General features: G+C 39.8%; 2 protein-coding genes across 9 annotated transcripts in view; both read left to right on the top strand.

Moving 5' to 3' along the window:
* Positions 1-12876, top strand: part of TAF1 (TATA-box binding protein associated factor 1) — a 32467-nt gene extending 19591 nt beyond the window's left edge. For 3 of the 5 annotated variants that reach the window (XM_086756096.1, XM_086756099.1, XM_086756095.1), the window contains exons 25-40: positions 153-318; positions 487-698; positions 947-1055; positions 1227-1325; positions 2055-2232; positions 3638-3705; positions 4080-4202; positions 5430-5522; positions 5598-5682; positions 6205-6272; positions 6356-6472; positions 8241-8366; positions 9680-9778; positions 10056-10209; positions 10997-11171; positions 12274-12876. In XM_086756096.1, the coding sequence (XP_086612222.1) occupies positions 153-318; positions 487-698; positions 947-1055; positions 1227-1325; positions 2055-2232; positions 3638-3705; positions 4080-4202; positions 5430-5522; positions 5598-5682; positions 6205-6272; positions 6356-6472; positions 8241-8366; positions 9680-9778; positions 10056-10209; positions 10997-11171; positions 12274-12487 (2086 nt within the window). In that variant the 3' untranslated portion in view covers positions 12488-12876. The remainder of the gene's footprint in view (positions 1-152; positions 319-486; positions 699-946; positions 1056-1226; positions 1326-2054; positions 2233-3637; positions 3706-4079; positions 4203-5429; positions 5523-5597; positions 5683-6204; positions 6273-6355; positions 6473-8240; positions 8367-9679; positions 9779-10055; positions 10210-10996; positions 11172-12273) is intronic. The other 2 variants (XM_086756098.1, XM_086756097.1) reach the window with 1 other exon arrangement.
* A 674-nt stretch (positions 12877-13550) lies between these two features.
* The window catches only part of OGT (O-linked N-acetylglucosamine (GlcNAc) transferase), a 28411-nt gene continuing 24914 nt past the window's right edge, over positions 13551-17047 (top strand). For 2 of the 4 annotated variants that reach the window (XM_086756416.1, XM_086756413.1), the window contains exon 1: positions 13552-13814. In XM_086756416.1, the coding sequence (XP_086612542.1) occupies positions 13778-13814 (37 nt within the window). In that variant the 5' untranslated portion in view covers positions 13552-13777. Of the gene's footprint in view, positions 13815-16440; positions 16517-17047 lie in introns of all 4 variants that reach the window. The other 2 variants (XM_086756414.1, XM_086756417.1) reach the window with 2 other exon arrangements.

Here is a 17047-nt window from a genome sequence, read left to right as displayed (position 1 = left end):
GAGAGAGAGAAAGATGGCTGTCCATTTGGAGAGTATTATGAATTTTGTGCAGTGATTGACCTAGCAGAAGAGTACCTAGTAAATCATCAATCCGGATGAAAAACTTGTGTGTTTTGTTTTGTTTGTTTTGTTTTTTTTTTTTGTTGCCCCAGACGAAAGTTTGCTCTATTTGATGAACAGCACCGTGAGGAAATGCGGAAGGAGAGGCGCAGGATCCAGGAACAATTACGGCGGTTAAAACGAAACCAAGAAAAAGAGAAACTCAAGGGCCCTCCAGAAAAGAAGCCCAAGAAAATGAAAGAGCGTCCGGACTTGAAAGTAAGTCTATCCATATGTAAAGTATGCTAACACATCTTGAGTATTGGAGAAGTTTTCTGTTCTAGTGAGGTACTGAAGGTCTGACTAGGGGATGTTAATGATCCTTTGCCTCTAAACTAAGAGCCTATGTGTGAATTGTGATATGTCATCTTTGTTGTATTTTTGCAGCTAAAATGTGGAGCATGTGGTGCAATTGGCCATATGAGGACTAACAAGTTCTGCCCTCTTTACTACCAAACAAATGCCCCACCTTCTAATCCTGTTGCAATGACAGAGGAACAGGAGGAAGAGCTGGAAAAAACCGTCATTCACAATGATAATGAAGAACTCATCAAAGTAGAAGGAACAAAAATTGTCCTGGGAAAACAACTAATAGAGAGGTAAGGGAAGAAGCAGGGATATAAGTGGGTAGTAAGAAAAAAACCAATTTAGAGCTTAGTGGAGAATACTCATATGTATATTAATCACAGGAATAAAGTGACAGGGCTTTATATAGGCTATTATTACAGTACTTTGATTGTGTATTTGGTATTATGGCAGATGGGACCAGAGCCAATACTGGGGAACAAATGGTCTCGATTCACAACAGGGCTGGAGAAAGTATTATGCTTTTTTTATTTTTACCTAGTGCGGATGAGGTTCGCAGGAAGTCATTGGTCCTGAAGTTTCCTAAGCAGCAGCTTCCTCCAAAGAAGAAGCGGCGAGTAGGGACAACCATTCACTGTGATTATCTGAATGTGAGTGAAGGTGTTAACTGAGCTGATTGTAGCAACTCTACTTGTACCAACTGGCTAATTTCTTTACTACTCCTGCCCTGTAAATGAATAAACTAAATTGCCTAGGATTTCTGTGGGTAAATACTTTGCGTCTTGGAACTGCCTTAATTTTTCTGCCTCTGATTTCTTTAGCGTCCTCATAAATCTATCCATCGACGGCGAACGGATCCTATGGTGACACTGTCATCCATCTTGGAGGGCATCATCAATGACATAAGGGATCTTCCTAATGTAAGTTTAAGCTATGAGACCAAAAGCCTGTCTTAAGCAATGTAGTTGAAGTATGTTATGTGTTGGAGACACCAAAATTAGACTAGGCTTTTCTCAGATAAGTGGTGTGCCACCCCTTTCCCCCTTGCCCTGCACCCAGTTGCTGTTCAGTATTTCACAAGTTATCTCAGCTTAGAATCTTTCTGAGAGGAAAACATTCATATCAGAAAATAATGTTGAATAGTTCTGTATGGATACATACTCAAAGCCTGGGAGGATGTTGTTGTTGTTCCGCCCCCCCCACCCCCCAACCCAGAAAAAAGATGCATAATGCTTGATCTACCAATGTGAAATACTTTTATACATGTGGCACTGGAGAAAATTTTGTACTTCACTGTTTCAGACCAGATTTTACCAGAAACTTGCAAAACCCAAAGATTAAATGGAAGATTTTAGTTGAAGTTATAACTTAAATTTCAGTTTCTTGACTTGTGTTGCATAACTAAAAATATCATCTGAGAATTCTTTTTGAAATTTTTCTTCCTACAGCAATATTAAAGAACATTTTGTAGAAGAAAGTGATAGCCACTGTGGGGCTGAGCTTATAATATTTTCCCTGGCGCAGTTAAGGAATGGATTGTGTAGAGGTTTTATAAGTTAGTGTCTGTTCGACTGTGGAGGCTAAACTGAGATTAGTTGTGCTGGTACTGTGTTAATAAACATTCATTTTTTTTTTCTTTTCATCCTCAGACATACCCCTTTCATACACCTGTAAATCCAAAAGTTGTCAAAGATTATTATAAGATTATTACTCGACCTATGGATTTACAGACCCTGCGTGAAAATGTTCGTAAGCGGCAGTACCCATCCCGAGAAGAGTTCAGAGAACATCTGGAACTAATTGTTAAGAACAGTGCAACATACAATGGTAGGCTATTAAAAATGCAGGGAAACTGTTTCTGCTAATACGTTGTACATGCATGAGATGTGGATCTTTTACTTTTAGAAATAACAAAAACAACAGAAAAGCAGAATAAATTCACTGTCAGATGGCAACAATAAACTTATGTTTTTCCAGATATACCTTAAAGACTATATACCTTAAAGACTACCTTAATGTTAATTAGCTAATTAATAAATAAGAACTAGCATTTAACAGTAACTAAATTATGAATGTGATGTAGTAACTGAAGTTCAGTTATGGACCTATCAGTGACTGAAGACACTGGTGCATGTATTAAGCCAAACTGCACTGAAGCAAAGTCCTGCATATCCCCTTAATATAGGGTGAAGCTAAGCAAAACATTATCTTCAGTAGACTACATTATGAGTGTCCTTCCTTTTTGCTTTCAGACATGGATCAGTGGGGCGATACTTGTGAACTTATTTTCTCATTATGATGCTTTAGTGAATGAATCTTTCAATACAAATAGGAATAGTTCATACCTTTTGAAGCCATTGCCTTGGAGCATGCAGCTTTGAGTAGAGTTTACTGTAATGATTTTGCATGTTCTGGTTCTTAGTTGCAATAAATTCTTCCCCATTTGGGAAAGTTAGAAATCTAACTTAAAAAAACAAAAAGCGTAGACTTTGCAATAGAGCATGCATCTGCTGGGGAAAAGTGCTGATTCATTAAGCAACTGTACGTCAGTTGTATTCTGAGCACTGATAGAAAGGTCTTTGTCCAAAAAGTATTAATTTGGCAGATAAAAAAACATCCCAGCTGCTTTGAGTCTCTCTGACCTGTGCAGCATTCAGGGTGACACTGACAGCACTGGTTTTGTGCCTTTACTGCTTCCTTTATTATTTCGAGAGCTGAGTCCCTGTTTTATCCTAACAAATGAGATTTTTTTCCTAGTTCTGTTGCAAATACTTGTTTCTGTGTCTGAGGAATCATGAAATTATTTAAAGCTGTGATTTTTCTGACTGTTCTTTAAATGTCCATCTTGCCTTCCTTAGCATTTCTGCTTCACTGAATGGATTTAGTGAAGGAAACAGAAATTTAATGATTTATACTCTGAGAGTTTGGCAAAAGTGGAGGGCTTAGAGGCCAGTCTTCCACAAGCACAGCTGCCTTTTCATAGGGTTTCCAAATGTTAACAGAATGTATACCAGAAATGTGAATATTTGCTCCAAATAACCTCTTCTTATATAAAATCCATACTAAGCTTTAATAATTGTGTGCATTGAGAATATACTTGAGGATATACTCCCAACTGTGCTAGAAATATAATCAGGGATGCTTTAGGAGTAAAGATTAATTCATAATGTGACATAACTAGGCTTTTTTAATAAGGCTGGAGTATCTCACTGTACTTGCTATTTGTTTGCAGGGCCAAAGCACTCACTGACGCAGATATCTCAGTCCATGCTGGACCTGTGTGATGAAAAGCTAAAAGAGGCAAGTCTTGTGAATGAGTTGTGATCAGAGTGGAGAGGGAGGGATGGTCAGGGTGGTTGACGAGTTTGAAGATAAAAGATGTGAGTAGGCAAAACACAGGGCTTTAAGGAGAGCAGAATACACCCTTCACCCCAGGATGTATTTGAATTGTTACTATTTTAAACAGTTCATGTTGTTATTCTCAAAAAACAGATGCTCTTTTGTTACTCTAGTTAATTTATCTTGTATGTAGGTTTATATCTAAGCTATTATCCTCCTTTATTTTCAAGTGTCTTCATAAAAAGGTGAATGGGAGTTTCTCTGGGACAGAGTATCCTGATATTAACAGTTACTAATCTAGGGTCAGCCACTGATGTTCCTTACTTTTATTGCAGAAGGAAGATAAACTGGCTCGATTAGAAAAAGCAATTAATCCCCTCCTGGATGATGATGATCAAGTGGCCTTTTCCTTCATTTTGGATAACATTGTCACTCAAAAGATGATGGCAGTTCCAGATGTATGTAGCTTGAATACAGTGTTGATTATAGCCTTGTGGCTGTATATTTACATTGTGGTTGTTAGTGCTCTGTCCGGGAACTGGCCTGTGATTTTTCTGACTGGCACAGACACGCCTGTACTCACCCCTTCACTGGAGCAAAGGTCCAGAAGTGAAGGCTGGGTTCCAGGTTTTTTTTCCTGCTTGCTCTCACTCCTGCATAGTGCTTGTGTCAACCTCCCATTAGTATGAAGTCGCTGTTTTTCATTAAGCATGGTTATATTATTCTCCTGCTGCTTACAGCACTTGCTTTTGTAGATCTCAAAGCACTCTGCAAAGGTACAGTTTTCACATGTGAACGAAACACAAGCTGACCTATAATTGATCAGCTTTATCCAGTGTTGTACTAGTTCATTAGTATTAAAAATAAACCCTTAAGCTTACCAGATAAAACTGCAGAGATAAGGACTTCAGTGTCATTCATTTATAATGTGTATTGTGTCTGAATGGAGTAAGGAAGAAGAGTTTGTAGTGGTTAGACTGAATGGGAGAGGGCTTGATGCCTCTCCTCTTTAAAACTTTGTTGGTTCCATTCTCTGTTGTCACAAAGTTCTCATTTCTGATGTTTAGGAATAGATTTTAGAATTTTTCTATGCCGTCACACCATGAGGAACTGTTAAATTGGTATATATAGCCCCTGTTGTGAGGTCAGACCTAGGTTTCTATTCTTTGTTTATTGTACAAGCAGTTAGTGTTTTGCTGGACACTGCAGTTGTGTTGTGGAGTAAGCAGGGATATTAAATAGAAAAGTCCTTTGTATCATTGTTTTGTATTACATGTTCCTGCTGTCAAACAGGTATCAACAGGCCTAGTTAAAAAGCCAACTGGTAGATCTGTTTTCTGTGTCCCTCCTGAAGGTAAACGATTGGACTCAAGATGACTTGTTATAAACACTTATCATAGAATCATAGAGTAGTTTGGGTTGGAAGGGACCTTCAAAGGTCATCTAGTCCAACCCCCCTGCAAGGAGCAGGGACATCTTCAATCAGATCAGGTTGCTCAGAGCCCTGTCCAAGCTGGCCTTGAATGTTTCCAGGGATGAGGCATCTACCACCTCTCTGTGCAAATGCTTCCTATACATTTTGAGTGTTCATCAGTTCTGGAGACTTGCTTTATGAAATTTATAGCACAAAGTGTAAAAATTTCTACACAGAAGCTTTCTAAAATTGTCTGTTTTCTTTCCTTCAGTCTTGGCCATTTCATCATCCAGTTAACAAAAAGTTCGTTCCAGATTATTACAAGGTGATTGCTAATCCAATGGATCTGGAGACTATCCGCAAGGTGTGTAGCTTGAACTGAGCAGCCACTTGAGAGATATTTAGACTTGATTACTTACTGGGTGACAATCTCTTCCAGAATATCTCCAAACACAAATACCAGAACAGAGAGACTTTCCTGGATGATGTTAACCTCATCCTTGCCAACAGCATTAAGTACAATGGTAGGTGGTGGAAAATCAGGCTTCAACTGCCTTCTGTACTTAAATGAATACATCTGGGCACCTGTTTTGTAGTACTGTCAAAGCCTGAAGCCGTGAATCCTGAGCTTAATTGATATTTTCCTTTTCTGCTGAGAAAAAGAGATGCTTAAACAGTGATGTTTTCACTGTCATAAGGTGCTTTATTTACCATCTTGTGCAGAACAGGAGAGTTATATTTGGGGAGGATTTTCTGCTTGTTCAGTACACATCTCTGCTTCAGTGATTTGTTTCTGGGAATTTCCTTGAGATTGACAGGGTACAACCTTCCTGTCTCATAAATCATATTTTTAATGCTGGAACAAACCAATTGCTCTTTGTTAGCTAAATGTAAACCCTGCTTTTTATTTGTCCTTAGATCAGAAGGTGTTGAGATTTAGGGACCTGTTGTCATCACAGCTGTGTAACCAAAACCAGTGTTTCTGTCTCAGCAGCTGGAAATGAACAAATGTCAAAATGCATAAAGAGATTTGTTTCTTACTACAGGGCCAGACAGTCAGTACACAAAAACAGCTCAGGAGATTGTAAACATCTGTTGTCAAACTTTAGCTGAGGTATGTGGACAACTCTGCTGTAATATTTTTTTGTATGTTTAAATTTTCTGTTCTGCAACCTTAGCAAGCTTCTCTGTTCTTAGTATGATGAGCACCTGACTCAACTTGAGAGAGACATCTCTACTGCTAAGGAAGCAGCACTAGAAGAGGCAGATCTGGAAAGTCTTGATCCTATGACCCCAGGTCCCTACACTCCACAGGCAAGTGACCAAGCAAAGTTTTCTCTTCCTTTTAGTTTCAATCTCCTGGATGTTTGATCTAGAGATACCTCTTTGTTTACTGTTCTCCATCTGTCTGCAGTTTGTCTTTTAGTAGAGTATCTTCTTGGTAGAATGCTACATGGTGTGCTAACAGCTGTTTTTTAAGGATAAATATAAGAAGTGGTTATGATGCTTCAGAGAGTGAGGTACCTAAGATAAAGTGATTTCCCAAGCAACTTGCAAAATTGGTCTCAATATGTGCTGTGTACAGTCAGGTAGAACTGAATATTGGTTAGAAATTCAAAGACTGTGCGAGTGTAGCAGTTAGAAACCCTCAGAAGGCAAGCAGTGAGGAGAACGTGAGGAAAAAACATCAATACTGTAGTGTTCAGAAGAAGCCAGAGAGCTGTTTGGTGGGGGCATTGTTGAAGAGGTTTATTGCTATGAGCAAAGAAACTGCCTAATATGGTCAGCAAAATACAAGTCCTCTGCATTCTTTGAGATTCTTTACATTTCTTTATTTTGGTTCTAATGGGAATAACTTATTTTACTTCTCATTATTATCTTATAGCAGACAATTGTGTGTGACAATTATTTTGTATGTATTATAGACCAAATTGGAAGCAGAATTTATATTGGAGATTGTATGACAGACTGCTTTTTCTCTGCTTCTTGGCTGGAGGTACACTCCCACTTCCCACACTCTGCAACTTGTGTCAGATGGCATATCTGGTGATGGTTGCTTGGCTTTAGTTCCCTTTATTTCAAATGCAGTTGTGAAGACAAATATTTATCTCCCCATATGAGTATTCAGGAGTTAGATTGAAGGATATAAAAAGCAAGTACAGCAAGTAGAGGTCTGTTTGTGGTTTACATGTCTGTTTTTAGGAGGCCTGTTTTGCCTAATTTAAGCAATATTGCCGCTACTCTTAACACTTTCAGGATTGTCATGATACATAAACTGTGTATTATAAGGGCATTTTATCAAAATCCTAATCTGTAGTTCCTCAGTAACTCTTCAGAGATCAAATGGCATACAAACTACAGATTGGCTTTTAAAACACTTTATCCAAAGTCCACATTTTTCTTCCTTTTGTCAGCTTTAGAGACTCTTGAGACAGTGACTTAGATAGAATTGATTGAAAGTTGAAGTTTTGCTATTTCATGTGATAGACCTTTTCCAGTTGTGATAGCAGCATTTGTGGTTGCGACACCATTTCCATTGTAGAAATGGAAATGAAAAGGGCTATGCTGAGTCAAACCAAAGGTTGATGTAATCAAGTATTCTGTCTCTGGCAGTGACCAGAAGTAAGTGGATGCAAACGTACAGTGATCCTTCTTACAGTGAAGCTGCTCTGCTTCTGGCAATTGGCTCTTCAGGCACCTTAAACTGGTGTTGCATCTGGACCTTTGTATTTATGAGCTGCAGAGAGGCCTATTCTCTATAAATCTCTCTAATCCTTTTGGAGTCCATTTACATTTTTGGCCTATGTAGGATTGCACTGCATAGAAACACTGACTTCTATTTTTAAATCTGCTATTTGGCAAACTTCAAACCTGAGGTTGTGAGCCATTGCATTTTGCCATGTTTGTTCTTTAAGAATAAATAGCTTATTTTGATTAAACAGTGTTTAATAATATAAACACCGTGCTAGTAAATGCATTTGGTATTTAGTCCTGAAATTACAGTCTTGCCTCTCAAGATACTGTTCTAGTCTTAGTTCAGTGCCTGAGAATGTTATGTCTCCTGTTTCCACATATACTTTAGCCACCTGATTTGTATGATACCAACACTTCCCTCAGTATGTCACACGATGCTTCAGTGTATCAAGATGAGAGCAATTTGTCTGCTATGGACATTCCCGTCACTACCCCAGAGAAGCAAGAAACTCAGGTCAGAATCCTCCATTTTTTCATGTGGTTGGAGAGTTGGGTTGTATAAGCAAATTACTGAAAGGAGGCAATTACTTTGTAGGAAACAGGGGACAAAGATCAGCAGGTTTCCCAAGCAGAGAAGGTAATCCATTTAAAAAGTTATGCAATTTTCTTCATTTTGACTGCTCTGAGGGAAAAGGCAAAATTTAAAGAGCACTGGGAATCGAGATACTGCAAACAAAGAATAGAGAATCAAAAGCAGCAAAAGAATCTGCCTAAGGCTGGATATTTGTTTGCTTCACTACTTCTGGGAGTAGAAACCTGGTGACTCATGCTACAAAGTGCTAATATGCAATCCCTTGTTGATTTTGAATAGGAAGATGATGAAGTATATTCTACAGATCTGGAAGATGATAATTAGATTATTAGTTACATCCAGTGATGATTAGAAGCTGTACAAACACCTAGGAAGAGATGGTTGCCACTGTAGATATCTTGTAGTTGTAAAACAAAAAAGAAGCAGATAGGTTAAAGGTATTAAATAGTTATAAATGAACTTGTTACAGTAAGCACAGAATATTTTTTTCTTAGTCTTTATTCTGTATTAAACAAACAAACAAAAATGTTGGAGGAAAGGAATAGCAGAAGGAGATGCAGTAATATGACCATGAAAATAAATTACCAGGAGGAGGAAGAAGGTGAGGAGGGCCACGAGACTGAAGGTGGTGCCAGAAAGACTAATGAGAGCTATTCTGAACAATCCAGACAAACAGAGATTGAATATGAATAGTTCTGTGTAGTATTTTGGCTGTCTGTAGCTTTGAGAATGCCTTCTAGATTTGAAAGTCTTCAAGCTTTGTATAGACTTTTGATTTATAGCATTTGGGACAGAATCTGCATGTCCTCTCTACTTCAGAGTCATGGTGACTGAGGGAAGAACAGGAGAGAAGAGCAGGAGAAGATTTGTTGGAAGCTGCTGTCTACTTTTAAAATATTTTGCGAAAATAAGCACTTTTTAAGATCTAGTGATATTTTCCAGAAATAAGTAGGTAAACGAAGAACTCTGCTGTAAGGCTGGAGATTCCCTTTTCAAGAATGAGCGCATTAGGATAAAAGTGCGTGAAGACTGTGTGCTCTCTGATCTTGGAATAAAGAGAGAAAGGATCCTTGCTCTCAGTCTGATATATATATATATATTTTTTTTTTTTTTTGGTCTTTCCCATGCCCTGTACTTCCGCATCCATCATTGTGGTCCAGAAGTCAGTCACACCCTTTGGTTTATGTTCAATAGTGCCTTCCTCAATGGTATTGCTACTTATGTTCCCCATTCAGATGCGCCAGGGACGAAGTAGGCTGGGCGAGGAAGACTCTGATGTAGATATTGAAGGTTTTGATGAGGATGATGATGGGAAGCCTAAGACTCCAGCCCCAGTGAGTATATTTACAGAAATCCCAGCTACAGTCTACACGTTGACTTGCATATTCATGGTAGAAATCTCCATAGTATAAGGGTTGTCTGTTGTGTCTGCTGCCCTGAAAGATAGTGGTATTCATACGAATAGCTGGACTTTTAAATGTATTTTTAAAATTATGAAATGAGTTAATATTTCAGAATGAACAGTGTGATAAATAAAACACACATACTGGAAATAGCAGCAGTAGTTCATATGTAGTTTGATCTTCTCTATCCCTGTTCTGTATGACCTAGGAAGTTGAAGATGCAGATGGTGACCTTGCTGATGAAGAAGAAGGATCAGCCCAGCAGCCCCAGGCCAGTGTCCTCTATGAAGATTTGCTCATGTCAGATGGAGAGGATGATGATGATGATGGGAGTGATGAAGAGGGAGATAATCCTTTCTCATGTAGGTGTCTTTTTTATAAAAGGTTGAATAGAAACTGGTTGTTCACAAACCCAGCTAGTCTTTTCAAGCTTCCATCACAAAACATGCAGTATAGAGTGTAGAGCATAATTGGGATATGTAGGCCAGGGGGTCTGGTAGTCAAAAAGAAGAGGCAAGATGAGAAAACTGGATGAACATAAATGGAACTGAAAACAAAGTGGAATAGGAGTACTGTAAGTATGGATGCAAAAAAAAGCAGAGTTAAGACAAGATGTGGTCAATTGTATTTCATAGGGTGAAACTGCAGATGGTTCTGATAAGACTGGGACTATGATTTGGTGTGCAGAGCCAGGAATGGGCAGTTTAGTAAAAGCAAAGCGTTTAAATAAATATGAAACTGTGTGGTCAATTGTTACCAAGAACTGGAAGAGCGATCTGAAAGTTCTTCAGATTGTTTTCTTGTTTTACTAAAAAAACTGCCATGCAGAAAAGCTTGCAGTGGTATTTAGTGATGGCTTCTGAAAATTATTAGGGGGGAAGAAGGGGGAATTATTCAGAGTAGACAAGCAAATAAGGCCTTTTTGAGTAATGGCGGTAATAAGATTGCTGTTGAATAACACTCAGTAAGTGGTATCACCTCCTAAATACCCATTCTGCTACCTTGTAGAGACATAGGTATATCTTTTGTATATGTTCCTTTATATACATTCCTTACAGTCAATATTGTAGCCTTTAAACAAAGACAATGGCTATGTAACTGACAGAACAAACCTGTTGATTTGTGACTAAATGTTGGTTTATTCCACAGCTATCCAACTGAGTGAGAGTGGCAGTGACTCTGATGTGGAGCCCAGTGCAGTGAGACCTAAACAACCTCATGTTCTTCAAGAGAACACACGAATGGGCATGGACAATGAAGAAAGCATGTCTTACGAAGGAGATGGTGGGGAGACATCTCATGTTATGGAGGACAGTAATATCAGGTGATTAGAGCTGAGAATCTTGGTAAAATAATTCTTCAAAACAAAATCCCTTCTCTTAAAGATTCTTACTATAAAGTATTTATCATAAAAAGCTGAATATTATCTCATGTTTTTTCTTCTATTTTGTCACCATTTTTAGTGTTGCAGCCATAAATACCATAATTGCAATTTACTTCTTGTCAGCAGAAATTTGGTTTTGCTGTTAGATTTTCACTAATAAAAATACTAGTTAAATTTTAAAAACCTGTTCTTTCTTGTAAATTAGATGATTTCCTGTACATAGTGGCTTTTCAAAGCAGGACAAATAAAGGTTTTTATAGCTTGTCTCAGAAACTACAAGATGCTTTTGAAGTTAAAAGATGATTTAGCTGGTTAATTTCATGGGTTTTGTTAGTTTGTTTTTTGGTTTTGTGTTTTTTGGTTTGTTTTTTTTTTTCTTTCTCTCAGAATAAGCATTCCTTACCTGAAAGGAGGCTACTTAGTTGAAGTCCAAAAGAATAGGAATACAGAATATGCACATTTTGGAATTTTGGAAGCAGTTCCATTATTAGAAAATTACAAGTACAGCAGTATCAGCTTTATTTTTTTGCATTCACTCTTCCTTCTTTGGCCATTCTGTAGAGTATTAGCATTAGATTCTCTGCTCTTTTTCTCCATGTAGAATTCAGTCCCTTACTGCTGTTATTTATATTTGCCTAATAAATTATCGTTCAGGTAGCTATGCTGGGTCAGGCAAATGATCAGTCCAGCCCAGTACCTTGACAATAGTCAACAGAAAATGCTAGAGAAGATCATGAGAACGGGCTGCCTGCCTTTCTGTCTGCAGTAAAGGTGACAGATGGAAGGTATAGGAGCAATGTGTTTTTCCTGCCCTGAGTATATCAGAGTGGGATGAGGATGCTAGTAGACAATTGTTTCCTCAAGATAACTGGTTTTTTTACTTTAAAAAGCTGGTCATTGACAGAATTGAAGTGCACACGGGTTCTGAGAGTTCCACAAGGACTTCAAGCCAGGGACTTTTTAGAGGAGTTAAATACAGAATTGTTGGTATCAGCAGCTGATTTGAAATGATGGTATAGTAAGAGTATTTTCTTTCTTCTAGTTATGGCAGCTATGAAGAACCAGACCCAAAATCCAATACAAGAGATACTAGTTTCAGCAGTATTGGAGGGTATGAGATCTCAGAAGAGGAGGAAGAGGAAGAACAGCAGCGCTGCGGGCCAAGTGTATTAAGTCAGGTCCGTCTGTCTGAGGATGACGACAGCGAGGACTTTCATTCCATTGCAGGAGACAGTGACCTGGACTCAGATGAATAAACTGCTCTTCCTGAGATGATGGTCATCCTGGGCTACTGTTGGCTCCTGAATTCCTCCTGTCCCAGTTTGTTATAAGGAACAGTGTAGTGTGGACTGTGTTAACAAGAGGTAGATTTTTTTTTAATATAATATTTTAATCGGTTATAAAACATGTTATGTGACCGAGTAGATGGCGAAAAATAAACTTTAGACAAGCATGCCCTACAAAGTTTTGGGTTGTTGTAGCCTGTACTAGCTCCAGAATCTAGGTAAGATTTGTATGGTTTGTTCTTCAGTCTTTCTAGATGTAAAGTAATTTCTCAAATTGTTGGATGCCTCTTGGATCTTGCCTGTCAGAAAAAAAAAAAAAAAAGCTTGCTCAGAATAAAACATCTGCTGTTGATAAACAACTATAAAATAATTTTCATTTCAGAAAGGGAAGGTTTTTCTCTGGAACCACAGCCTGAACACAGTGTCTGAAGTCTTACCCCAGGACTGGTTTTGTAACTGCCCAACTACTTTGAATACTTCAGTAAACAGCTGCCCTGTTTTGTTTTGTTTTGTTTTTTTTTTAAGTTGCAATTAGTCCCAGAAATCAGAATATGAAATTTGAGTCTCGGGAAGGCTCATTATTCACAGGAGATTCTGAGATTCCTCATTTTCAGTCACCTGGAAGGCACGCACAGACCCTGGGGTTCTGTATGAAGTTCTATTGTACTGCCTACTGAGTTAATGTCAATAAAACTCGAGACGGTTGAAAGACGCGCTGCTTTCATTGCCGCTTATTCGCGCCACGGTGGGGCTGCGCGGCGACCGTGGGTGCTGTGGGCCCGGGCCACGAGGCCCTCCCCCTCCTAGCGACCCCGCACCGCTAGCACCCGGATGTGCGCTACGCGTCAGGGAACGAGGGTACGGACACGACGCAGCGCAACTGCGCACGCGCGGTTCCGTTGCGTTTGTGCGGAAGGCTACCGGAGCTGACAAAGAGAGGTTCGCGCTCAGTCGCACGGCTGGAGGGCGGACTTGGTGGAAGGAGACGAAGGAAGTTCCGGTAGGGATCCGTCCGCCGCACAGAACTCTATACGGGCCTGGTGGCTGACTCCTCCCGGACTACTTGCCAGGGAAGCTAGTTCCGGCAGCAGCCATTCGACACTTTACTGCTTCCGCTGCCGCCATTTCGGGAGCCGTCGCGTTATCCTCCTGGGAGCGTGGGCAGCTCAGTCCTGCGTCGCCCGCTTCAGCCGAGTGGGCATCTCTACACCCGCGGCCCTTCTGCTGCCTCCACCAGAACCTCACTGGTCCCCTTTCCCGATGGCGACCTCCGTGGGGAACGTGGCTGACAGTACAGGTACCGTGGCCTGCCGCCCGGGCACAGGTGTGCCGGGGCCAGCCGCGCCGCACACCTGCGGAGCTCAGGCGCTGCCCTCATCTGGGGCCGCGCAGTTGTCCGTGTCCCCGAGGGCCGCACCTGTTTCGCCCCGAGCGCGGCGCTGCCCATCCGCCGAGCCCGCTCTCGGCGGAACTTTCCAGAAGCGGCGATCTGGGCGAGGCAGTGGCTCTGTTTCCCTTCGCCTCGGGGCTGTTGCGAACTGCGGGCAGGCTCGGGCTCGTTCCTCGGCGGGCTCCTGTCGATGCTGCCCGACCACAGCCTGTGAGCCGCTGCTGAAGGTGGAGGAGCGCTGCGCGATTAGTTCTTGCTGCGGTGCCTTCTTATTGCTATGTTTATCCGATGATCAGGTGACTGTATTTTTGTAGAGGACGAAGGAGGGTAAACATCTGACCCAAAATGTGTGTTTACTGGTCCAGGATCCCTCGCTGCGCTTGAGAAGCCAGGTCTTCTGTGGCATAGGCGAGATGTACAGTGGTTTTGTGGACAGCAAGACAGCGCGCTGTAGCTAAGAAAGAGCCTGTTCTATGTCTAGTTTATAGATCCAGGTCTTGAGGGACAGATGAGAGAAGAGAAATCTCCCTTTCCTTGTAGAGCAAGAAAAATAAGTATTTTGCTTACTGAAAGGATGAAAGGACAACGCAGCTTTATTCTCCAGATTTTTGGGAGTTTCTGTAACCAGAGGGAATTAAGAGTATGAAAAAATGAAATGATGTCTGGGAAGAGTAGGAGGAAAAATAGGATCTGTGGAGAAATATGGGGTAGCAGTGCAGAGACAGAGATGGAAAGGGAGATGGTAGTGCTAGAGAGGTGGAGATGGAGAGGCTAAGTGCTGCAATACCATATTTCGTTGCTCCTCAGCTAGAACCACGTGCCTAGGCAGCAAGGCTGCAGCATTCTCTTGCAGCCTTGATCTGTGGAGATGAAAAAAAACGTGCACGCTTGGGGAGAGTTCTGTACTCCTTGTCACTGCCACCTCCCAGATGGGGGTGTCACCTGCTTCTGTCTAGGCCTAGATTTTATCTAAACGTAAGGTTATGCATGAGCGTATGGTAAGTGCTTAGGTTGTTATTTTTTGGGGAAAAAAATGGTCTTGGGTACATATGTGATAGTTCTGTGCAGGTTTTTATTTTGCTCATATTCTGTAAAAGTCTCAGGAAAGGTCTTTGTTATAGCATGTGCTAGACTTTTCCAAGGTCATAGTCAAGGCATGTAGCCCATTAACCTAGGTACATAAATTCGTGTATGCAAGACTTGACAAGGAGTTCTTCTGGCTGTGACTCTTCCCTGCATTTATTTTATTTAGAAATTGATTCAGTGAGTAACTGTTGATGGCTGCGTTATGGATTCTTTGGGTTGTAGAACTTTTTTTTCAGACAGATTTCTATTGAACTTTGTGATATAGCTGTCCACTTCCTATTTTTCAATGAACTTCTCAAAGATCATTGCTAAAATACTTGTTGTGAGGTAGATCACTATTTTATTGGTTTGCTTTATCTATTCTGGAGGAGGGTTGTTTTGTGATGAGACTTGGTAAATGAAAGAAAATTTTAGTGTTTCGCTTATTTTGTTGCTTTTATTGGCAATTCTTATTCCCAGGTATTAAATACAGTATTTCTGCCCCGCCTTCTCTCTTGTCCTGGGAGTTGCAACTTTAGTTTCACTTTTTTGGTTACGTATGCAAAATGTAGCATTAAGGTAACAGTTGGAAGCTTCTTTCCAAGTGATCATAAGAATTTAAGTCTAAACTTTTTTTAACTTTAGCTTTGAAATTTAGTAACACTATTGAAATTTATTTGAAAAATAAATTATTCAGTTAGGTCCATGGGACATGCTTTTCTTCTGTCCAGCTTCCCTATGTTTGTGCCAACAGTAGAACTTGAAAATACACCAACTACCAGAGGTGCTAAACCTGTCTGGTTGTTAATGGCAGAGGGAGGGAGCGAGGAACAGCATGTTGGTACTCCGGTATCATTACTACTGTCAGTACCTCAGTCTTTCATAAATGGTGCTGTCATTCTCATGTTGAATAACAATTGTAATTGTTTATTGCCAGTAGGTTTAACCAGATACTAAAGTTCACTTTTTCCTTAGTCAGGGTTTGGAAAACTATTAAGCTAGGCTCCTAGAAAATAGGAATCTAACCTGGATTAAGATACTTGGTTATTAATTTGTCAAGTATCCGAAAGCAAGGAGCTTTGGTAATTCCAACTTACTGTGAAACGGGTAGGGGTTTTAGCACTGAAAGAGACAATATACTATCTGGAAAAAACAACTTTAGTTATATCGTGTAACGTTTGCAATCTTATCTTCAGAACCTGCTAGTGCTAGAAAAGCAATTTTGAAAATAATTTAAATAATTTACATCAATTCCAATTTCATAAAATAAACACTAGATAGTAACTCTGTACCTAATCTCTTTGTGATTGTTTTGCTATCTTTAAAGTTCTCACAAAGGAATTAAAGCATCTCAAGATTTTTGTAGTACCTAACTGCAAAAATATGTCTACTCGGATATTGAGGTGCTTCCTTGTATTGAGAAGGATTTATCTATTTCAGTTACATTAAAAATTTTAAAACTCTGTAGGTCCAGGTGGGAAGTGCTTAATGAATGGAATTAAGTGGCTGCAGAATACTGGAAATGCTGGACCTCAGGAGGAAAAGTAAGATACTTGCAGTAATCAAACCTTTTAATAGTCTTTGGTATAAAGGCAGAATTTGAAGACCAACACTTCCTTCTAGGATGAACGGTTGTGGTTTTTTTCCAACCTGCGCTCGTCTGTATTTTAACACAGAGCTATGATTTGTAAGAAATTTTATTTCCTTTTCACACTTAAGGTTGTTTTGTCTTAAAGAGATAGTATTTTACTGCAGTATTTTGATCACCACAACTTAAATACTAAACTAACTTAAATACTAAACTAACTTAAATACCAAAACCATTTTGTCACTCCCATTCCAGCTAAGCCTCTAGAAGCAGTAACTCCTTTCATGTACCCTATCTGTTTAGTGGTTCCTTCTGTAGGCCAGCTATGTAATTATTGAAGTGCTTCTTAGTGTTTCATCAGATATTGTTCCAAGGCCATTTTTTTTTTCTGTGAAGGGGTTTTTACTCGTTGTAGAGAATGTAGGAGTGTAGAGGATTCAAGAAATGTAACACGTGGTGCTTTTTTTTTATTTTTAAAAAAAAAGGA

The sequence above is a fragment of the Chlamydotis macqueenii genome, chromosome 11 (genome assembly GCF_036417535.1).
Source record: "Chlamydotis macqueenii isolate bChlMac1 chromosome 11, bChlMac1.mat, whole genome shotgun sequence".
In the NCBI taxonomy this organism is placed as follows: domain Eukaryota; kingdom Metazoa; phylum Chordata; class Aves; order Otidiformes; family Otididae; genus Chlamydotis; species Chlamydotis macqueenii.
Note: the sequence above shows the minus strand (reverse complement) of the source record. Positions and strands in the feature narration are given on the sequence as shown.